The sequence below is a fragment of the Bufo bufo genome, chromosome 7 (genome assembly GCF_905171765.1).
Source record: "Bufo bufo chromosome 7, aBufBuf1.1, whole genome shotgun sequence".
Classification (NCBI taxonomy): domain Eukaryota; kingdom Metazoa; phylum Chordata; class Amphibia; order Anura; family Bufonidae; genus Bufo; species Bufo bufo.
The window spans coordinates 212530097-212554604 of NC_053395.1; the positions used below are offsets into that span (position 1 = coordinate 212530097).

The following is a 24508-nucleotide window of genomic DNA, read 5'->3' on the forward strand; positions in this document are numbered from 1 at the left end:
ACTGTGTTGTTAAGTGACGGGGTGATGACCCAGCATCATGGAATGGGCTACGCATGGAGTGAAGACAAACATCAAGACTTTCTGTCCAGGGTCGCCAACCTTGACCATAATGGAACGTCCCATTTTGATCTTCGCTCTTAGGATCTCTCTTCGAAAAGCATCATTGCTCTTTTCAAACCTTTACAGAAAGACTTGCATATCAAAGAAATATTGAAAACTATCATATTCATTGTGCAAACCATAAAGAAAATATTTGATTCAGTTTTTCAGAAACAGTTTTCAGGATTACAGAGATTGTCCATTTAGTTAACACGAGAGATCTTCATAAGTGTAATTACAGTGGATGCATGGTTAACAATGTGCATGGTCCATTTTCAATTGAACACTTGATGAGAAAACTCTAATTATCTGCACAGAGCAGAGGAAAATTCACTTTTTCCAGGTCAGCTCTAGAAAAGCGGAAATTATACGGTACTTACAGCAAATTAAGTACTTGATTTTTTTTTTTACCTTAAGTAGCTACTATTAAAGGTAACTTTAGTTTTAATTATAAAGTTTTGCTTGTTAATGTGATGTTCCTCCCAGAGGAGTAGATTCAAGCTCTTATGCCCTAGGTCTGTTATCCAACAGGCTCCAGCTCCATGTTCTACATATGATCTACATACAAAATAAGTACAGTATCATGTGTATACAAAATAACTGTGGAGCCCCAGTTATGGGTCTTCAACACAGTGAAAGCCAGATATCCCTCAAAGGAAGGAAAACCGAGCAAAGGGGTGTCCCCATTACAGAGATCACCAAATCCACCATATTAACCTCTTCAGGACACATGGCGTACCGTTACAGCATGTTGTCCTGTTACTAAAGGACACATGACATACCGGTACGTCATGTGTATTTCCGATCATCGCCGCCCGGGTCCTGTGACCCCCCGTGTCGGCGATCGCCGCAAACCGCAGGTCAATTCAGACCTGCGGTTTGCGACTTTTACATGCAGCGGCGGTTGCGGTCGGCGGTGCCATCGGGTCCCCGTGGGGCTGTAGGGGGGACCCGATGGCATGGAAGGCAGCGCGATGACTAAGGAAGGCAGCGCAATGCCTAAGTAAGGCCCCTGGATCTCACAGGCCGGAAGCTGTATGAGTAATACACACAGTATTACTCATACAGCCAATGCATTCCAATACAGAAGTATTGGAATGCATTGTAATGGATTAGACCCCAAAAAGTTGAAGTCCCAAAATAAAAGTTTCAAGTAAACATAAACAAAAAAGTCATTTTCCCCAAATAAAGTAAAAAAAAAAAATAGGGGGGAAAAATAAGTTTACATATTAGGAATTTCTGCGTCTGTATCGACCGGCTCTATAAACATATCACGTGACCTAACCCCTCAGATGAACACCTTAAAAAATAAAAAATATATACTGTGCTAAATAAACCATTTTTTTGTCACCTTAGATCACAAAAAGTGTAATAGCAAGGGATCAAAAAGTCACACGCGCCCCAAAAAAGTGCCAATCAAACCGTCATCTCATCCCACAAAAATCATACCCTACCCAAGATAATCGCCCAAAAACTGAAAAAACTATGGCTCTCGGACTATAGAAACACTAAAACATGATTTTTTTTGTTTCAAAAATGAAATCATTGTGTAAAACTTACATAAATAAAAAAAAATATATACATATTAGGTATCGCCGCGTCCATGACAACCTGGTCTATAAAAATTCCACATGATCTAACCTGTCAGATGAATGTTGTAAATAAAAATAAAAAAAGGTGCCAAAACAGCTATTTCTTGTTACCTTGCCTCACAAAAAGTGTAATATAGAGCAACCAAAAATCATATGTACCCTAAACTAGTACCAACAAAACTTCAACCCTATCCCATAGTTTCTAAAATGGGGTCACTTTTTTGAAGTTTCTACTCTAGGGGTGCATCAGGGGGGCTTCAAATGGGACATGGTGTCAAAAAAAACAGTCCAGCAAAATCTGCCTTCCAAAAACCGTATGGCATTCCTTTCCTTCTGCGCCCTGCCGTGTGTCCGTACAGCGGTTTACGACCACATATGGGGTGTTTCTGTAAACTACAGAATCAGGGCCATAAATATTGAGTTTTGTTTGGCTGTTAACCCTTGCTTTGTAACTGGAAAAAAAATATTAAAATGGAAAATCTGCCAAAAAAGTGAAATTTTGAAATTGTAGCTCTATTTTCCATTATTTTTTGTGGAACACCTAAAGGGTTAATGATGTTTGTAAAATCAGTTTTGAATACCTTGAGGGGTGTAGTTTCTAGAATGGGGTCATTTTTGGGTGGTTTCTATTATGTAAGCCTCACAAAGTGACTTCAGACCTGAACTGGTCTTTAAAAAGTTGTTTTTTTTTGAAAATTTCTGAGAAATTTCAAGATTTATTTCTAAACTTCTAAGCCTTGTAACGTCCCCCAAAAATAAAATGTCATTCCCAAAATGATCCTAACATGAAGTAGACATATGGGGAATGTAAAATAATAACTATTTTTGTAGGTATTACTATGTATTATAGAAGTAGAGAAATTGAAATTAGGAAATTTTCTAATTTTTCTAATTTTTTTGCAAATTTGGTTTGTTTTTTTTTATAAATAAAAATGATATTTTTTTACTCCATTTTACCACTGTCATGCAGTACAATATGTGACAAAAAACAATCTCAGAATGGCCTGGAAAAGTCAAAGCATTTTAAAGTTATCACCACTTAAAGTGACACTGGTCAAATTTGCAAAAAATGGCCTGGTCCTTAAGGTGAAATAAGGCTGTGTCCTTAAGGAGTTAAGTGGCCCCTATGTCAAGATCCCGCTCTTTTACAAGCTTTAAGGATGTGACGAGGAAGACCTAAGCCAGTTATCCATCCACAGACAGCTGTTTTGGGGTGTTGCCCCTCATCAGTGTGGAGTAGGATTCTAGCTAACCGGGAGCAATGCCTTGGAGACTATTCAAACATGTGTATATAACATTTTGCTTCCACATTTAATGCTGTTGTTCTATTTTGTAGCTTTGAGATCCAAGGGCCCCCAGGACCAGGGACACAGTTGCAGATGATTCCTTTGCATCTTCTAGAGCCACACCACTGGTTCTTATGAAGTTACCATAAGACTGTAACCACATGGGGTGGATTTTAATGCATATTTTACATGGATTTCACTCTATGCATTGCAAATTGTGAGATCCATGGTAAAAATAGGCAGCATAAATTGACACACTAGACAATTAAAATCCGCCCCATGGGTCAATGTATGCTGCAAATCATTTTGCAGCAGGTGGAAGAGATTTCCTAAAATTTCATCCACTTTGTTGGTACTGTTAAACACTGCATCATTTTCTTGCACAAATTTGCCAAGGTGGAAAACCTAAATACTTTATGCTCCATGCATAAAAGCCCTATGGCCACAAAGTCAGGTTCCTGCGGGCAGTTTTGAAAGTCAAAATCTGCAGTGAATCATAAAATTAGAGGAAAATTCAAAGGCCGGATATAATGTCACCTCTTTTTTGGATTCACTCTTGGTTTTGGCTTCCAAAACCCGGTGCAGAAACCTGTCCATGTGGCCATACCCAAAAGCTTATATCAAATGATATCTATACATTGACAGCCATTTTTATTGCTCCAGTGAATAAAAAAAAATATTAAATTTCAAATATTAATTGAAAAATCAACTACCTTTTTTTGTGAATGCAGCTTCTATGCAAACCTAGGCACCTCTATGGTTACATACTACATACAAACAAACCCTCTGTAGTCTCATCCTGCACTAACACAGTCTTCTATCTACCCATGTTCTTCTTACAAACCTAATTGGTAGATTAAGAAAAAGACAAAGACAAATGGAAGGGAGTTTGACTGCAGAAGCTGAGTAGTAATGTCAAACGAATATCCAAATAATGGCTCTAATTTGGCTTCCATATTTCGTAATAGAAATTCACTTCATGAGATAACCTCTTTAAATAAAATTTTATCTACCATATGTTGACCACTGCAATACAACGTCTTTAAGCAAACTGTAAATAATACCAGATATACAGATGGACAATTGGAATTTCTGGGGCTACAATGCAACATATTTAACAGATCCCTCAACTCTGGTGTGTCATTATAGTACTGAACTTTTTATATAGGGCAGAGTAACCTTAAGAACCTCATCAAGTCCTGATCTGTCTGCATCTTCAACACCCTCTACACAAGGGTGGGGACATCTGTAGTTACGCCCCTGAGGATACAATAAACCACCAATTACAGTTGTTCTCATGAATTATAATTTAATATGACTTATTTTTATTTCTTTGTATTTTACATTACTTTACCAGAGAACCGGAGCTGTTGGAAAGGCTATAAGCTTTGCGGGAATCGGCGCTGCATTTCCAATAATAAAGTCTGTGATGATGAAGATGACTGTGGGGACAACTCAGATGAACTAGACTGCAAAGGTAAGCGCCTATTATTTCAACTAAATTTTAAATTCTTTCCTCAGACAAATGGCCACATTTTGGAATGTAATTGTTCGGAAAATGAGGACGCAAGATGTTGTTGAGACACAAGCAGAGGGTTTACCAGAGACTGTCCAGATAATATATCTCTTGATATTCCCAGATGCACAGCACTTGCAAGCGCATCATGCATTCAGAACAGGATATTAACGATAAATGTGTCACCGTATCTTGTCCGAAACATAACATACACAATATTAAAATAATCTCCGGAGGTCAAGAACAATGTCAGTTTTAAAGAGTACAAAGAACAAAGCAAAACCACAGTGCAGAATGCGTTTACTGTGTTATTGCGGATAGATATTATGAAATTACTGCCTCTATTAGTAGTAATTATGTAGTACTTGTCAGAAATGTTAATTCAACACTATTGCATTACTTGAAACTCTGTAATTTTGTAAAATCCTGGGTCCCAATGGGAAATCTGTGACATTGTAACAATTATAATATGGTTGTGTTCGTATGTGGCTAAAATGCCATTGGGTTTTCTTAGACACCAGAGTCTGTGTGCAGCTACTACCGCTATACCACTTGATATTAGGAAATTCCATTTTACTTGTAGATTCGAGGGGGTACTATTTCTCCTTGTGGAGAGGACCTAAGCAGACAGAGTCTTATAAGACATGCAATGATCCTCTGGAAAAAAGACATGCAAATTAGTTCCTAGTTGTTCCTATGGGGCCAGCAGTTGGAAGGTAGTTATAAGGCATTGTTGGAGCTTTTAAACAGGCCGTGAGACATAATGTACGATTATATAGTGACTATAAAAAACAAAATTGCAAATGCTCCCATTCATTTCTATGGGGCAGACGGCAATAGCAGAGCCAGTGCTCGGCTATTTTCGGCGGCCCCATAGAAATGAATGGAGGGAGGCTGCGCATGCGCAGTGTCCTCTCCTTCACTTTCAGGGCTCCGTTCTCGATATAGGTGTGGGTCCCAGCGGTGGGACCCACACCTATAAGACAATGGGGGCATATCCTAGCGATATGCCCCCATTGTCTGAGATGAGAAAACCCCTTTAATGAGTTTCACTCAGGATTTATCACTGCAATTTTTTTAAATAATCACAACATTTGCAAACACACTCCAGTTCAGGAATTGAAGTAGAAAAAACAGAGTAGCATTTCTAGACAGAAGTATTAGGTTTAAGGATACACCAAATTTAACAAAAAAATTAGATTTTTGATAAATATGTTGCAAATATACCAATGCAAACTCAAGCAAAACTGACTTCAAACATTACCCTCATGATAAATTCCTTGCTTCGCCTTTGAGGGATTGTTGAGTCCCACTCACCTGCATTAAGACAAAAAAATCTCCACACTGGAAGAACCATGGCCGACTTCATTGAGGAGCCAACAATTATGCCCCCAATCGGGATTGCCAAACACTTCATAATTCATGTCACCTAAAAATTTGAAGACTAAAAATGAGTCTATAAGTAATATATCTATAGCTCAGATAACAATATGCCATATACATTTTATATACAGTAACTATGGAATAGTCTTGGGTGCGAATATTCGAATCACAAATTTTAATCGCGAATATCACCACTTCGAGAATTCATGAAGATTTTTAATATAGTGCTATATATTCGTATTCGAGAATATTCTAGATTTTTTTTCATCTGAACTTATGATCCCTCCCTGCTTCTTGCTTGTGGGCCAATGAGAAGGCAGCAATGTCTTTGTCTGAGCTTAGTACATCCCTACCAACCAATAGGAAAGTTGCCTACCCCTTACTATATAAGAACCTCCCCAGCAGCCATTTTCTGTAGTTTTTTGCAGTTCTGAGAGAGAGCAGTGACATTGCTGTGCTCTGTGCTTTGCTGTTTCATTAGATTAGTTAGTTAGTTAGTTAGCTTATATATATAATACAGATATTTAGTGGGAGATAGTCAGTGTAGGTTATAGGTTCCAGTGCAGGGTGATAGGTTCTATTGTCCATACATACATGCTACAGACATAGTGCTGTGATGTCACAAGTTCACAACAATACTTAGTGCACCAATCACTAATAAGTAGTCAGACCTGCTAAAATGTGAAGTTGCACGTATTGCACCAAAATATGCTCATCATTAATTGCTGATTTGCGCAATCGCGAATATATTGGAGCACTCTATCTGCATATAAAGCTATTGTAATGTTCTGCCGTGCCAACTAGTTTCTCCAGTCTCAGGAAACTTCTAGCAGCTTGGAAAATGTAGTAACAGTGACCCACGCCTGTATTGCGCGCTCAATACACGCATATTATATTGCCGATTTTTGCAATCAACAAAATAATGGCGAATTTTCGAATTTATGATGAGTATTCGCCCAAATATTAGCAAAATATTGTGAATTTGAATATTACCCCTGCCGCTCATCACTACTATGGAATCACAGGATGTTAAGTACACACCTCCGTGTCCTGTGACCAGAAGCCAGATTACATCCAGGCTCTCACTCAAAGTAAACATAGAGCACCTCAAACACGCACAGACCAAAGATCAGCTGCCCCTAAAAATCCATGTATTAGCATCAAGTGCTCACAAGAGATCACACCTTCAGGCTATGAGTTCTTTACAGCAACAAGGCGGACTGATAAAGTGAATAATGCGCCAAGGTAAAAATAACGTACAAAACAGCAAGAATAAAATAAATGAGAGAAAATACAGTAATAAGAACATACTGCCCCCGGGAGAAGCGGAAGAAATGGATACCCGTCAGCTCGGCTGTGACTCCAACACAGAGTAACAAAAAATATGACATATTTATAGAACCAGGATTGGTTTCCAATTTCCGGGAAGCCCAGTCATTGACTATCTGCATTCTTCCATTGGATGAAATGAATGAGGGGACTGGAGAACATTGAATATTGAAATATTTTGTTTGGAACTTTTCAAATCTCCCTCCAAAAATAATTCCCTTCCTCCAGTAATTGGTTTATCAGGGGGAGCAGATGCTTGTTTGATGTTTGTACATGCCAGCCAGAGGTGTTAGATATAACTAGTGATGAGCAGCATAGGCAATATTAGTTTTTGTGATATTTCGCAAATTTTGGCCTAATATTCGCCATAAATTTGCAAATTCTAGAATTCGTGATCTCCAGTCATTATTTTCTTGATTACAAAAATCTGCTACACTATATCAGGATATAACCTACACTGACTATCTCCCACTAACTATCTGTATTATATATATATATGAGCTAACTAACTAACTATGTGATGAAATTGGATAAGGAATAGGTTCCAGATGAAAGCACAGAGCGCAGCAATGTCACTGCTCTCTCAGAACTGCAAAAACAGCAGAAAATGGCTGCTGTGGAGGTTCTTATATAGTAAGGGGTAGGCAACTTTCCTATTGGTTGCTAGGGATGTTGCTAAGCTTAGACAAAGACATTGCAGCCTTCTGATTGGCCCACAAGCAAGAAGGGAGGTTACTGATGAAAAAAATCTAGAATACTCGCGATTACGAAGATATAGCCCTATATTCTACATCTTCATGAATTCTCGAAGTGCCGATATTCCCGAAAAAAAATTGCGACTAGAATATTCGCGATTAACACTAGATATGACAGGAAGATGAGAAGATCTGTCCTTTTGCACCTCTGTAGATGGCAGAGGTCCATCATGCTGGGATAGAGAGAAGGCTTGAACGCAATCATCCACTTGTTGAATGAACCTTCTCTTCCCCACAAATCCCATGTTATATGCCTCCATACTACAGATACACAGCGGATATAATTCTATGATAGATATTACAAGTATGTACCCCCACATCTTATTGATGACAGAATAGTATGTTATATCTATATTCAGTAATACATACAACTACAAAAACTTCACACCGGCAAAGCACAAAGTCATAAAATAGGGAAACATTATACATCATTTTCCACTTACTTATGTTTTTTTAGACACTTCTGCAGATGGTTGTATTTAGAACCTTTGTATTGTATGGTTGTTTAATTGCATTTTACATGCGCTCATTTTGAACAATTCCCTGAGCATTGCAAAATCCAAGGTCGTGAGTTCATTTTGGATTGAAGCGGACATCTGCTGTAAGGTGACAAGAACCTGAGCGGACAATCGCCAGCCCCGATAAAATGTACCAGGTCATGCATTGCTGCTTTTTGGCACCCCTTTCATCTGCTAGGAAGACATGTAGATTCATACGTAGTTTATCCAAAAAATAATAAATGACCAATGTAAAATCATTTTGGCTGCAATTTTTTTTTCTGTTCTGGCCAAACACTAAGAGCATACAATTAACTTGTAATTGCAAGGTTCAAATGCAGCTGGAATAAATGTATTGTGACCAAGGGAGATAAAAAATAGAGTCAGTCTCATACACACAGCAAAAACTTGTGCAGGTGGCTGTATGATGCACGTGGAGACTCATCGGCTTCATATGTTGAAAATGTTCTCCCTTTAAAGCAATATTTTGAGGGAGCATTACCCCCCATACATACTTTGGAACTTACTACATTCTTTTCTATATGAAATGGACAGAAAATACATCCACACATGCCTCGGTATGAACCTTTGGGCATCCAGGGATACAGCAAGGCATCATGTCTTAATACTATATGTAATACTACAGCCATGTTCATTAACCCTGAATTGTTCTCCTGGGCATAAATATTAAAGACCTCTCCACAAGATAGGCTGCTGGTTGCTTTGACATTTCAGCCTCTGTGGGCTGGAGAGCTCGGAGCCCTTTATTCAACATATTGATTCATAGATGCCGGTAAATCATTTCTGTGTTTAGTACAGAAGCTCCATCAGAGACATTTATGGACACATAGTGAAGTAAAACGAAAATGAACTGTCCCCTGATGTCAAAGGGAGAAGCAACTCCTGGCACAGATAGTAATCAGTGCAGCACATGTAGTACAGGTAGATAGCAGTGCAGTACAGATAGTACAGGTAGAGAGCAGTACAGTACATGTAGTACAGGTAGAGAGCAGTACAATACATGTAGTACAGGTAGAGAGCAGTACATGTAGTACATATAGAGAGAAGTACAGTACATGTAGTACAGGTAGAGAGCAGTGCAGCACATGTAGTACAGGTAGATAGCAGTGCAGTACATATAGTACAGGTAGAGAGCAGTACAGTACATGTAGTACAGGTAGAGTAGTACAGTACATGTAGTACAGGTAGTTGGCAGTACATGTAGTACATATAGAGAGAAGTACAGTACATGTAGTACAGGTAGAGAGCAGTGCAGTACATGTAGTACAGGTAGAGAGCAGTACAGTACATGTAGTACAGGTAGAGTAGTACAGTACATGTAGTACAGGTAGAGAGCAGTGCAGTACATTTAGTACAGGTAGAGAGCATTGCAGTACATGTAGTACAGGTAGAGAGCAGTACAGTACATTTAGTACAGGTAGAGAGCAGTGCAGTACATATAGAGAGAAGTATAGTACATGTAGTACAAGTAGAGAGCAGTACAGTACATGTAGTACAGGTAGATGGCAGTACAGTAGATGTGGTACAGGTAGAGTAATACAGTACATGTAGTACAGGTAGAGAGCAGTACATGTAGTACAGGTAGAGCAATACAGTACATGTAGTACAGGTAGAGAGCAGTACATGTAGTACATATAGAGAGAAGTACAGTACATGTAGTACAGGTAGAAAGCAGTACATGTAGTACATATAGAGAGAAGTACAGTACATGTAGTACAGGTAGAGAGCAGTGCAGTACATGTAGTACAGGTAGAGTAATACAGTACATGTAGTACAGGTAGAGAGCAGTACATGTAGTACATATAGAGAGAAGTACAGTACATGTAGTACAGGTAGAGAGCAGTACATGTAGTACATATAGAGAGAAGTACAGTACATGTAGTACAGGTAGAGAGTAGTACATGTAGTACATATAGAGAGAAGTACAGTACATGTAGTACAGGTAGAGAGCAGTGCAGTACATGTAGTACAGGTAGAGTAATACAGTACATGTAGTACAGGTAGAGAGCAGTGCAGTACATGTAGTACAGGTAGAGTAATACAGTACATGTAGTACAGGTAGAGAGCAGTACATGTAGTACATATAGAGAGAAGTACAGTACATGTAGTACAGGTAGAGAGCAGTACATGTAGTACATATAGAGAGAAGTACAGTACATGTGGTACAGGTAGATAGCAGTACAGTACATGGAGTACAGGTAAAGAATAGTACAGTACATGTAGTACAAATAGATGGCAGTACATGTAGTACAGGTAGATGGCAGTACATGTAGTACAGGTAGAGTAATACAGTACATGTAGTACAGGTAGAGAGCAGTACAATACATGTAATACAGGTAGATAGCAGTGCAGTACATGTAGTACAGGTAGATAGCAGTACAGTACATGTAGTACAGGTAGAGAGCAGTACAGTACATGTAGTACAGGTAAAGAGCAGTACAGTACATGTAGTACAGGTAGCTGGCAGTACATGTAGTACATGTAGATGGCAGTACAGTACATGTGGTACAGGTAGAGTAATACAGTACATGTAGTACAGGTAGAGAGCAGTACAGTACATGTAGTACATATAGAGAGAAGTACAGTACATGTGGTACAGGTAGAGAGCAGTACATGTAGTACAGGTAGAGAGCAGTGCAGTACATGTAGTACAGGTAGAGAGCAATACAGTACATGTAGTACATATAGAGAGAAGTACAGTACATGTAGTACAGGTAGAGAGCAGTGCAGTACATGTAGTACAGGTAGATAGCAGTGCAGTACATGTAGTACAGGTAGAGAGAAGTACAGTACAGGTAGTACAGGTAGATGGCAGTACAGTAGATGTGGTACAGGTAGAGCAATACAGTACATGTAGTACATATAGAGAGAAGTACAGTACATGTAGTACAGGTAGAGAGCAGTGCAGTACATGTAGTACAGGTAGATAGCAGTGCAGTACATGTAGTACAGGTAGAGAGAAGTACAGTACATGTAGTACATGTAGAGAGCAGTACAGTACATGTAGTACAGATAGAGAGCAGTGCAGTACATGTAGTACAGATAGAGAGCAGTGCAGTACATGTAGTACAGGTAGAGAGAAGTACAGTACATGTAGTACAGGTAGAGAGCAGTGCAGTACATGTAGTACAGGTAGTGTAATACAGTACATGTAGTACAGGTAGAGAGCAGTGCAGTACATGTAGTACAGGTAGAGAGCAGTACAGTACATGTAGTACAGGTAGAGCAATACAGTACACGTAGTACATAGAGAGTAGTACAGTACATGTAGTACAGGTAGAGAGCAGTACATGTAGTACATATAGAGAGAAGTACATGTAGTACAGGTAGAGAGCAGTACAGTACATGTAGTACAGGTAGAGAGCAGTACAGTACATGTAGTACAGGTAGAGCAATACAGTACACGTAGTACATAGAGAGTAGTACAGTACATGTAGTACAGGTAGAGAGCAGTACATGTAGTACATATAGAGAGAAGTACAGTACATGTAGTACAGGTAGAGCAATACAGTACACGTAGTACATATAGAGAGTAGTACAGTACAGGTAGAGAGTAGTACATGTAGTACATATAGAGAGAAGTACAGTACATGTAGTACAGGTAGATAGCAGTGCAGTACATTTAGTACAGGTAGAGAGCAGAACAGTACATGCAGTACAAGTACAGCACAGTGCAGTACAGATAGTACAGGTATAGAGCAGCTTTGTACATGTAGTATAAGTAGAGAGCAGTACAGAACATGTAGTACATGTAGAGAGCACTACAATACAGATAGTACAGGTAGAGAGCAGCTTTGTTTATGTAGTATAAGTAGAGAGCAGTACAATACATGTAGTATGTAGTACAGGTAGAGAGCAGTACAATACAGATAGTACAGGTAGAGAGCAGTACAATACAGATAGTACAGGTAGAGAGCAGTACAGTACATGTAGTACATGTAGAGAGCAGTACAATACATGTAGTATGTAGTACAGGTAGAGAGCAGTACAATACAGATAGTACAGGTAGAGAGCAGTACAATACAGATAGTACAGGTAGAGAGCAGTACAGTACAGATAGTACAGGTAGAGAGCAGTACAGTACATGTAGTACATGTAGAGAGCAGTACAGTACATGTAGTACAGGTAGAGAGCAGTACAATACAGATAGTACAGGTAGAGAGCAGTACAATACATGTAGTACATGTAGAGAGAAGTACAGTACATGTAGTACAGGTAGAGAGCAGTACAATACAGATAGTACATGTAGAGAGCAGTACAGTACATGTAGTATAAGTAGAGGGCAGTACAGTACATGTAATACATGTAGAGATCAGTACAATACATGTAGTACATGTAAAGAGCAGTACAGTACATGTAGTATAAGTAGAGGGCAGTACAGAACATCTAATTTCAAGGCAAGGTACTGTATGTACAGTAGTAACCTCTTCTGTAGAATGGTGGTCGCTGAGTGTCCCTACTTGACTCTACATAATGCACTGATTGACTGTTCACTGTGGGAAAATCACAGGTGTTTAGCCAATAAAATGCTCTAATTGGCTGGATCTCCGACCCAATCACCGGCACTGCAGATGCAGATCAGCCTAAGTAAGCTGAATGTGGTTTCATTTCACAATGTCCCAGGAGCCTCGGCCATTATAACGGGAGGGGCCCTCTAATCAGGGAAGGCTCCTGGGTGCAGCGGTGGTTTTCATACTTGTGGTCAGCAGACGGCAGGGTCATATAAAATTCATTTACAGAATCAAAATTCTTTCAAAAGCAGAAGGAAATGTATTAATAATACAATTACTAATCAATGATTTCACAGATACTGTAGATGGCGGTGTTTCACTTGCTTTTATTTTTCGTTGACCTTTGCGCAGTTTCCACATGTGCCTCTACGGAGTTCCGCTGCACCGATGGCACCTGCGTTACCAAATCATCACAATGTAACCAGATGATTGATTGCTCCGACGCCTCTGATGAAAAGAACTGCAGTAAGGGTTTAATGTCAAAGTCCTTTGAAACTTTTCTTGGTGGGGATGGGATGTGCAGCTTAAAGGGGCTGTCCCGCGAAAAATATTCTACAGTTTTCAAACCAGAACCTGGGTCTGAATACTTTTGTAATTGCATGTAATAACAAATTCTGTATAGCTACTGAGTTATTCAATAAAATGTATCTGTATAGTGCCACCTATTTTCTTATTTCTTTGACCGGCTCATTAAGATGGCCGCACATGTTCAGTTTCATCTTTCAACTGCCTCCTGAACTGTGATAGGGAGAGATGAGACACCCCCCTTAACTCCTCTTGACCATTCAGCTACCTATCTTGCATCTGAACCACTGCCCCAACTAACAGCGCAAGCACAGAGGCTCAGTTTCTGGAGCAGCGACTGCATATGCACAGCTACACTTTGCGGTAGCGGCGCACACACTGCCGCTGCTCTAGTAACTGTAACAGAGCCTCTGCGCTTGCGCTGCTACTTGGAGCAGCAGTTCAGGCACTAAATTGTCAGGTACAGCCAACACGTTTGGCCCTGTCAGTCAAGCAGTGGGAAGCGTCTTTAGCTTCGGGGGTCACCCCATTGTTCGTGCAGATTTCTGCTTGATGAGACAAATGAATTCCGACAAATCAAATTACTCACCTCCTTCTTTAAAGGGGTTCTCTGGGCTTTTAATATTGATGACCTATCCTCAGGATAGGTCATCAATATCAGATCGGCGGGGGTCCAACACCCGGCACCCCGCCAATCAGCTGTTTGAAGAGGAGGCACACGCCGTGCCAGCGCCGCCTCCTCTTCAATGTTTACCTTTTCGCCATCGCCTCTGCAGCAGTGAGCAGGTGTAATTACACCTAACCGTCCCATTCATTTCAATGGGACGGATCGTTCCCATACACTTGTATAGGAGCAATACGTCCCATTGAAATGAATGGGACGGTTAGGTGTAATTACACCGGCTCACCGCTGCAGAGGCGACCGCGAGAAGGTAAACAGTGAAGAGGAGGCAGCGCTGGCACGGCGCTCGCATCCTCTTCAAACAGCTGCATCCTCTTCAAACAGCTGATCGTCGGGGGTGCCGGGTGTCGGACCACCGCCGATCTGATATTGATGACCTATCCTGAGGATAGGTCATCAATATTAAAAGCCCGGAGAACCCCTTTAAATCTTTCACCCTTGTAGTGCAAAGTATCTAACAAAGATCCCCCTGATGTTAGGCCCATTCTTGCAATGGTTTTGTACATAATGTTAGCTTGTATTTTAAATAAAGCTAAATGCATTTTCAATCAACATGTAGGTCGTCAGTTAACAATAGTCTATTACCCTCCAGACAATACCGACTGCTCTCATTACTACAAGCTTGGAGTGAAAAAGTCTGGATTTATACCCTGCAATTCCACTTCCCTGTGCATTCTGCCAGAATGGATCTGCGATGGCGCAAACGACTGCGGGGACTATTCCGATGAATTAAAATGCCCAGGTAATTTCCAAAGCGCAATTCTGCCGATGTATCTGCTTGGCTTTGTGGAAGTGTCATATAACAGGGCAATAAAATGCTGCCTCTATAAAGACATGAAATTAGCAGACACTCAGCAGAGAAGTCCTCACACAGACTGGAAAAAAAAGTCTTGTTTCTGCCAGTTTTGAGACATTTTTGTCCGTGCTTTATAAATTCATGAGCATCAAATGTCGATGAGTAGAAGGCGCTGCTGTAATGCGCGTCTACATTAAAATACTACATGTGAAAACTACAGTATATAAACCTTGTCGAAGAAAATTACTTTTCTTCTCTTTCCATCCAGCAAAAAAACAACATAAATGTGAAGAAAATTACTTTTCATGTCGCAGTGGAAGGTGCATTTTAAATACCTGGGTTTGTGATGGCCAGAAAGACTGTGATGATGGCACTGATGAGCTGCACTGCGGTGAGTGTCAGGCAGATTCTACCATAAAATTCGACCTAAAATTCGTATTGAAGTCAATTTGTTTGGCTTTTTTGTTTGTCCCTCAGGTACTTCTTGTTCATGGAGTCAGTTTGCCTGCTCGAAAAGCAAGTGTATATCTAAGCAGTGGATGTGCGATGGAGAGGATGATTGTGGGGATGGTTCAGATGAAAGTGATGACGTCTGTGGTAGGTATCACTCACCAGCGATGGGAAGACACCATTAGGGCAGTCAGTTTAATGAAGAAGATAGTATGTTATAGATTAAAATGTATAGCAGACATTTGATATCATGAGACAGGACAATGGCTTCTTCGGAAAACAATGAATAGTCAAAGTAATAAGGGCTGTATACATGTGATGGACTTCTCTCTGGTTTTTAAAAAAATTAACCTAGATAGCCATGTACTAACAACAAAAAGATGTATTGTCTCTTGTGCAGTAAGTTTGCTTTTTGCCAGTGGCTACATACAGTCTATGGGTATGAAGCACCGTCCTTTATCAACATTACATTACTGGAAGTGGCTTGATGGTTCAATGTGATTTCTGGAAATACTGTACAGATAAATTGTATTGCAGTCCCAGAGGAGATCCCCGGTAACTCACTGCTATAACATAACACTTCCCCGGCTATTACTGTAAAAAGTGCCTGAAGCTGCTGACAAACACGGGAAATAACATCTCTCCTCTTCTCTCTTCCACTTTTGTCCTTCTCTAATTTTATCTTTCCCCATTTAATTTAATTCTTCCTTTTACTCTCTCTCTCTCTCCTGCCCATCCATTCTCAGGTTCACCTCCACTTGCTGCTTTATTTCCATCTCTCATTTCCTTTTCCTCTAACTCAGTGGTGCCCAACCATTTTTCATCTGAGGGCCGCACTAGACTTGGTATAGATTTTGCGGGCCGGAAACAGGTAGCTTTGCCAGAAAGAAATGCAAACGCTATAAGGGGGCACGTGTGAGCATTACTACTGTGAAGAGGGCACATATCTGGCATAACTACTGTGAGGGGGCACATATATGGGCATAACTACTGTGAGGAGGCACATATCAGGGTATAACTACTGTGAGGAGGGCACATATCAGGGTATAACTACTGTGAGCTGTGAGGAGGGTACATATCAGGGCATAACTACTGTGAGGGGGCACGAGTGAGCATTAGTACAGTGAAGAGGGCACATATCTGGCATAACTACTGTGAGGGGGCACATATCTGGGCATAACTACTGTGAGGGGGCACATATCAGGGCATAACTACTGTGAGGAGGGCACATATCAGGGCATAACTACTGTGAGGAGGGCACATATCAGGGCATAACTACTGTGAAGAGGGCACATATCTGGGCATAACTACTGTGAGGGGCACATATCTGGGCATAACTACTGTGAGGGGGCACATATCTGGGCATAACTACTGTGAGGGGGCATGTGTGAGCATTACGTCTGTGAAGAGGACACATATCTTGGCATTATTACTGTGAGGGGGCATGTGATGTATACATGTGTGTAATGTATGTAGTGCAGTATGTGATGATCACACACTGCACTACATACATTACACACATGTATACTTCACATACTGCGCTGTCACCTTCTTCTGCAGGTCTACTTTGATGTCTGGTCTTTAGTCTTCAGTCAGATCCTCCACCGCCATGCTTGCGCCGTGTGCCCGACACCCCCAGGAGCTGGCCCCTCCTCCTTTCATCTCCCGCCAGCTTCTCCTACAGCAGGGCGCTCTATCGCTCCAGTGCCCGCCCAATCTTAACAATCAGGGACATAGCTAGAAATGACTGGGCCCCATAGCAAAAAAAATGATGGGCCCCCTCCTCCCAGATCTCCCACCCCCATATACCTATTGGACCTCCCACCCCTTCCAGAGCTCCCACCCAAACACCCCTCCAGGACCTCCCACCCCAACATCCCCCTAAGTGTCGTCCACAGATCCCCCCCCCTAAGTGTCGTTCACAGATCCCCCCCCTTCAGTGTCATCCACAGATCCCCTCCTTCAGTGTCGTCTACAGATCCCCCCCTTCAGTGTCCTCCACAGATCCCCCCTTCAGTGTCCTCCACAGATATCCCCCCTTCAGTGTCCTCCACAGATCCCCCCCCTCAGTGTCCTCCACAGATATCCCCCCCACCCAGAGCCGCTTCCTAGCTAATTTATTCACTGCACTTGCCTCTGTGAAATTGAAGAGAAGCGCCGTAATCTCGCACAGGCGCACTGGCAGAGGCCAGGAAGACGGTTCATGCACACTTCGATGCCTCTGCCAGTGTGCCTGTGCGAGATTACGGCGCTTCTCTTCAATTTCACAGAGGCAAGTGCAGTGAATAAATTAGCTAGGAGGCGGCGCTGGGTGGGGAGATTGCAGGCACAGGCAGCATCGCTTTGCTGCCTGTGCCGTTCGCAGCGTGCCCTGCGCTGATAAAGTCCGGTCGCTGCGCGGGCCGCATGACACGGCTTCGCGGGCCGCATTTGGGCATCACTGCTCTAACTTATTCTCTACCATGTATCTCTCACTCATGATGTCTCATTGGTTCTTGGTTCTTCTTCTATGCATCTCACCCCTCTTCCTTCCTTTTCTTCCTGTTTTTCCTTCCTTCTCTTCCTCTTTTCCTTTCAGAATGTTTACTTATTTATTTTTTTATCTTCCACTCACAAACTATTTTGTTTCATTACCTCTTTTTTTTACACTTCTTTCATTTTCTGTGGCTGTATGACTTATCTTCCATCTCTTTTTTCTTCTTTCCTTCTTTTCTTTCCTCCTCCTTTGCTTCCTTCCCTCCATCCCTTTATGTTTTTCCTTACTCCCTGTCTCCCTCCCTATGTTCTATTCTTCATCTACTCCTTCCTGTTTTTCCCCATTTCTTTCTATTTTCATAATTTATTTTGTCATTTGATCTTCTTGACGCCCATTTTCTCTTTTATAATCTCTTATTTGTGTCTTTATCATTCTCTATTTTTCTATAAATCGACTTTTTTTTATTTCCATCCTTCCTTTTTCTCTTTCACTCCCACTCTTCCTTTTTCCTCATCTGTTCTTCTATTTTCCTTCCTTACATTTCCTTTCATCATCTCTATGTCATTTATGCTCTCTTTCATACTCTTCTTTCTAAATCTTTTGTCCTTCCCTACCTGTCAATCATTTGTTCCTTGTTCTTTCTCTATTTCTCTCTAAATCACCTTCTTTCTCGCCCCCACCTTCCCTTTATTATTCCCCTCTCCCAACCCTTCTCTTTCCTTCCTTCCTTCCTTCCTTCCTTCCTTTCTTCCTCCACCACTCCATCCCTCTCCTTTCCCTGTCTCTTTTTCCTTCTATTGCTTTTACTTCTTTCCCACTCTGCTCCCTTCTTTGCTTCTATTTTCTTTCACTGTTCATTCCTTTCTTCCTCTTTCCCCTCATTTTCCCTCTGTTTCTTCTCTTCCCGTTCTGCACTACCTTTCTACAGTTTTTTATTTTTATTTCCTGATGCTTTTTTGTCCCTCACTCACCCCGACACTTCTTTCACGATTCAGGGTCCGTGACGTGTGCTTCTGATATGTTCAGCTGTCCTAATTCCCACGCCTGTGTTCCTTTCCACTGGTTATGTGATGGAGAAAGAGATTGTCCTAATGGTAGTGATGAGCTATCTACTGCTGGCTGTGGTAAGTTCATCCATTGATTATAAGAACAAAAAAAAGTTCCTAAAGAGTAATTGTATTAAGAGATTAGAATCATTTTGGAATTTGTGAGGATGACCTCAATCATCCTGGTCTACGTTTTCAAACCTATACTTTGTAGTGTTGAAAAAGAACAATCTGTCATGCTTTCTACATTTTCTTACACCACTTCTATCTAAGATGGACCACCAATTTAATAATCTTCTTAGCCTTGCCTCACCATACTCATGGTTGCCCTCTGCTTTTCCCTTTTTTTTAGTGAGAAAAGATTTTTAAATCTTCATTTTTTTGTCCAAAACACAAACTAAATAGGAAAATAGAGAAAAGAACAACCAAACAAAATGGCAGAACAATCATTTACAATGTATGGGCATGATAGTCGCATTTAAAGTCCATGTGACCATTGTCTTAAAAAGTAACATTTCTGAGCAAAACAAGCAACTCATGTTATAATATGCTATATACATGGTCCTATGTATAATATGCCCCAGTAGAGATCTGGGTGCCATATTGGACCTCCATATCCATATGCCTCCTTTTTCATAAAGAATTTATACATAATTCAGCAGAAAAAAACATTGTGGTATGCTCTATCAGATGGTGTATTATGAAGCATTTCTTCTAGGTTGTATTCCCTACCTCTGTAATACATAGGGAGGCACCCTGGAGTTCTTCAGGCTCTACAGTATGAAGATGTGAGAACTTTGTATGGTGCCATACAGGGTTTATACACAAACCTTATCATACCACCATAGGCTTACAAATAGGCTCTCTCTTTCCAAAAGAAGGAAAACTGTCTCTCTAACGCTATAGTTTGATACCCTCTAAGTCAATGTTCCACCCACTGAAGAACGTTAAAACTTTGAAGACCAGCCTACTCAAGAGACAGTTTTCTTCTTTCTAGAGGAGAGATAATTAGCACATTTCCTGTAAGACTCACTATACCAGCTGAATCTCCATAAGAAGAACCAGAACCCCTGAGAGTTACTACTATAGGTATAAAATATATCAGAGGAGCCAAAACTGAAAAATGATAGCGGTGTGCCAGATGCCTATGCTCCTCATTAGCAAACCCATGCCGGCTCCTAGAAATGTGTTTGCTTATAACGTATCGCTACGGATATAGTTGTAACTCAAAGTCTATGTTTTTTTTTTTTTTTTTTGCAGTGAATCCAGAAAAGATGTTGTTTATGTAGTCATTTCCATGTTTCAGATGTTAGACATGTTTGAGTGACAGTCTGTGAAATGATACCGCACTGAGTGGATGTTTAATCTGAAAGCACCTTCACGGCTGCACTCTCTTGCCATAATGAAATGAAACACTCTTGACTTCAAATGTGAAATGCATGCGGCTGTCTGCTGATTAATCTCAGAGTGAATATCCCTGCATGAGGGGAACCGTATATTCCGATATGTCCTGCTTAGCTTAACTGCCACTGTTCAGTTTGTTAAGCAAGCCAGCTGCAGTGATGAGATAAAAAATAAAGTTAACCCCATTTAAAGGGACAAGTTAATCAATTTTTCAACATATTAACAACCTGTACGTAAATATACTATGCCATTTTTTATAGAAAATGAAAGTGGGTGGTTTTCTGGATATAATCTTTTGAAGCCACTTTTAGCACAGTTTAACTCTCTCAGTCAGACCATTACTGCGACTAGAGAGAGCCCTCCCTGTTGTGGCTCAATGCAATGCTTTTCTGCGGCCATCTTTATCTAGGCCTGTCAAGAGAATACTAGAGCTATGATTCAGCACTTAATATTATCATGAGGAATACCCAGCAGGTAATGTCTTCCCCGACAGCAGCTGTAAAGTGATAATGGACTACCAATGTATATAAGAAGTCATACAATTTGTGGTGAGTTCTACAGAAGGACAGTGTTTTATTATTGATCTTCAATGGTTACAGACAATATCCTTCTGCAATATTGATATCATTAAAAAAAAAACAAGAAAAAAATATTATCCCCCAAATTCTCCCCTTAAAGAGAGTCTGTAACCTCCAAAATAGCTTTCTTGTAAAAATCCTCTCCTGAGAAATTCATCTGAGATTTAAGAGAGATAGATAGATAGATAGATAGATTTTTCTTATCAAAAGACTCTAAAACTGAACCCATGTTCCTCTCTTTACTACCCATCCATACATCTAAATGCTGTACCCCTTTCAATTTTACGGTTATCCCCAGCATGAATCAAATAGCAAAATCGCTGCCTCGCTTTCCTGGAGTGGATCTCTATCTTCTTCCATTAAACTGTTCTATCTACCAGCATGAGCCCAGTTTGACACACTTCAGACATGACTCAAGGACTTGATACATTTCTCCTGACTAGAGCAACTTTAAGAAGATGATAAAAAAATAAAAATAAAAATGGCAAAACTTTATAGACACCATTGCAAAGGTCTCCCGGAGAAGTGATGTCCCAGTAAGAGTCCTGTTCCACTTTACTTACAAAGTCCTAAAGAAAAAAAAATCCTTCTCAGAGATTGTACGAGTTAGAGAAAGAAACGATCCCGCTGACAAAAGTCTAAATTCTTGTTTCTTTGAAAAATGATATGGATTCCTGGTGACTCAACAAGGCAAAAGAGCAGACATCCCACCGACAAGGTTACCATTCATTTTATTTCATTTCAACCTATACTTCACTGAGACTGGATTGTGTTCTGTAAGAAACACTTATCTCCGGCTCTAATCTCCAGGTCTCCCATAGGAGGTTTTCTGTAGGTGAAAGGAAGTCATTGTTTCCTGCCATAATAGAAAATGTAAACAGGGCAAATGTGTCCCCAGCAGTCAAGCAATTCTAAATAACATCCATGAACTGGAAGGTTTCGCTCATACGAGGGTCACTGTGGGTCCAAAGGTTCCTCCAAATGAAATGAACGTTGGATTTCTTTCTAGAGAAGAAGAATAAAGCTCACCATACACAATGAGATCCGTCATCAATCCAAACAGAGGGTGACACGGGCTCCGCCAGCACTGAAGTGCATTAATAACAGTTTATTAAAATACAAGCTACAGGTTTCAGGATTGGTTCAAGTTATTGGATATAATACACAGTTTTCCTGCACTAGCAACACATTGAGTATGAGTGAGCTGAGCTGCAGGACCAGATATAGGCCATGGGTGTATAAAGTATAAAATATACACCTACATTTCTGAGGTTTAGGAAGAAACTGGAAAACATAATAACCAAATATGTAGAAAACACATAGAGATAGCTAGAGAGTCTATCTATCTATCTATCTATCTATCTATCTATCTATCTATCTATCTATCTATCTATCTATCTATTATCTATCTATCATCTATCTATCATCTATCTATCTATCTATCTATCTATCTATTACATGTTTATTTATCTTTGTCTATCTATTGTCTATCTATCTCCTTCTATCTATCTATCTCATTCTACAAAATATTAGCGGAATATCACGAATTCGAATATGACCCCTGCCGCTCATCACTATTGCTTTTCTGGGCAGAGATGGAAAATTCCTTGTAGCCCATGGGTGCTAGGGATTCATCCTCTGCCCGGGTCCCTGTCTCCAATAGGATTTGGATATCAATGCTTTTTAGTCTTTCTTTGAAATCTGAATCGTTAGGTTTGGATCCAAAAGCTGAAGCATTCAGCCCTTGGATATTCCAGCTGTTGATAATAAGGGATGTGAGTCGGTATACCTTGTTATGAGCGCCATTTTCATCGGACATAGCAGGTTGTTTTTAGGGTTACATTAGTTTGCTACAGAGTGTGCTGAGCAGGGTTTTTATTTCCGCCATGCTGCTGTTCTCTGTTGCCGGTGGTTTCCCCCAACTCTGCAATCTTTGTGGATTGGGTCTGGGGTAATTGTTTCCCGTGTTTTTCCATTTTTTGGGCTTTGCTAGCTATCTATCTATCTAAATATATATATATATTATATACAGTATATACTATCTATCTATCTATCTATCTATCTATCTATCTATCTATCTATCTTCTATCTATCTATCTCCTATCTATCTATCTATCTATCTATCTATCTATCTATCTTCTATCTATCTATCTATCTATCTATCTATCTATCTATCTCCTATCTATCTATCTATCTATTATCTATCTACTTATCCAGTTAGACAGACCTAGATCTGTATGTGTAGTAGCCATCTCTGTTCTGATCACCCCCCCCCCCCCCAGGAGCTGACCTGCACTGTACTGTACGATATACTGGTCCTGTAACCTGCTTAGTCAAGACTGTGACTGTAGGAGCGATTAATGTGATTTGCAGCCTTGCTTTATTTTTATTTTCTTCATATATTTCCAGCTCCTGTTACTACCTGTGATGAAAATGCTTTTATGTGCAAGAACAAAATCTGCATCCCTAAGCAGTTCCTCTGTGACCATGATGACGACTGCGGAGACGGTTCTGATGAATCTTTGGAATGTGGTAAGTCGTTTTACTGCAATCCAGATAAAATACGAAGAGGTGATAAAAGAAATTCCCTTCTCAGTTCATGTTGGAGATTCAAACGTGGGGATTAGAAAGTCTGTTCTTTACTCTGAGATGGGACATGCACAGGTTATTAAGGAATGCTAGCACTGGAATGTAATACAATTCTATCTCCTCAACCTAAAGCAGGGCCCTCAACGACCATGTGTCATATCTTCTTATGTGGCAGAGGGTTCTTTTCTGAGACACAGAGCCACGGTGAGACTGCTACCTCCCCATTCCCTGTAGCTACTCTCCAGTATGTTCCTGATCCCAATGTGTTCTACTGTAGGTGCTCGGCTAAGCCGTTGTGTCTGCCAATCAAGCTTGTGGACTGAGCATTAGCAAGAAGCAGAATTATGAATACAGCTCTGGGTTATTATCAGGGACAACCACAGGAGTGTGTGACCTGGGAGATTCAGCATAATAGCTCACTTCTACTACTAAGGTGCCACTAACCCTGCTGGCCTGGATACCTGGAGTTTTGCTCTCCCAATACCTGAAGTTTGCACACCCAATGTACTTTGGACAGTACAGTGCTATTTATGCATCTGTCTGGCTGAGTTATTTGGGCACCTAACATCAGTAGTTTCCCAGAATGTCTAAGCCAAATATGCATGATCTACTGTAATATACATTCAATTTATGTAATCCCCCCTCTAAGGCTTTGATCATACACTGTGCATTACAAGCACTGCTTTACGCATGGCCTAGGTGTGCAACCTAGCCCCCAGAATGCCATATATCAGCAGAATGGTGGTCTCCTGACCCTTGTGTTGCACTTCAGAAAGGATTTGATGAGGATAAGGATTCCCTTGCATCCATGTAGCTATCTTCATTGTAGTTTTTTGGAAATAGTAGAGAAAGACGCGTGCATGGTCTCATCCTTTCAGGAGGGAAATTGGGGGAGAAGTGGAACCCTGTTCTTCCCATAGAAGTTTTGAATTGCATCATATATGCGATATACAGAATAGATGTTTCTTTTGGT

The 24508-nt window shown here is 40.5% G+C and overlaps 1 protein-coding gene across 1 annotated transcript in view; it reads left to right on the forward strand.

Annotated features, from left to right (window-relative positions):
* LRP1B (LDL receptor related protein 1B) overlaps positions 1-24508 on the forward strand; it is a 1344280-nt gene that overhangs the window by 1076245 nt on the left and 243527 nt on the right. Inside the window, exons 48-54 of the mRNA XM_040441523.1 lie at positions 4335-4454; positions 13341-13454; positions 14789-14938; positions 15261-15383; positions 15470-15589; positions 18914-19042; positions 23356-23478. Of these exons, the coding sequence (XP_040297457.1) occupies positions 4335-4454; positions 13341-13454; positions 14789-14938; positions 15261-15383; positions 15470-15589; positions 18914-19042; positions 23356-23478 (879 nt within the window). The remainder of the gene's footprint in view (positions 1-4334; positions 4455-13340; positions 13455-14788; positions 14939-15260; positions 15384-15469; positions 15590-18913; positions 19043-23355; positions 23479-24508) is intronic.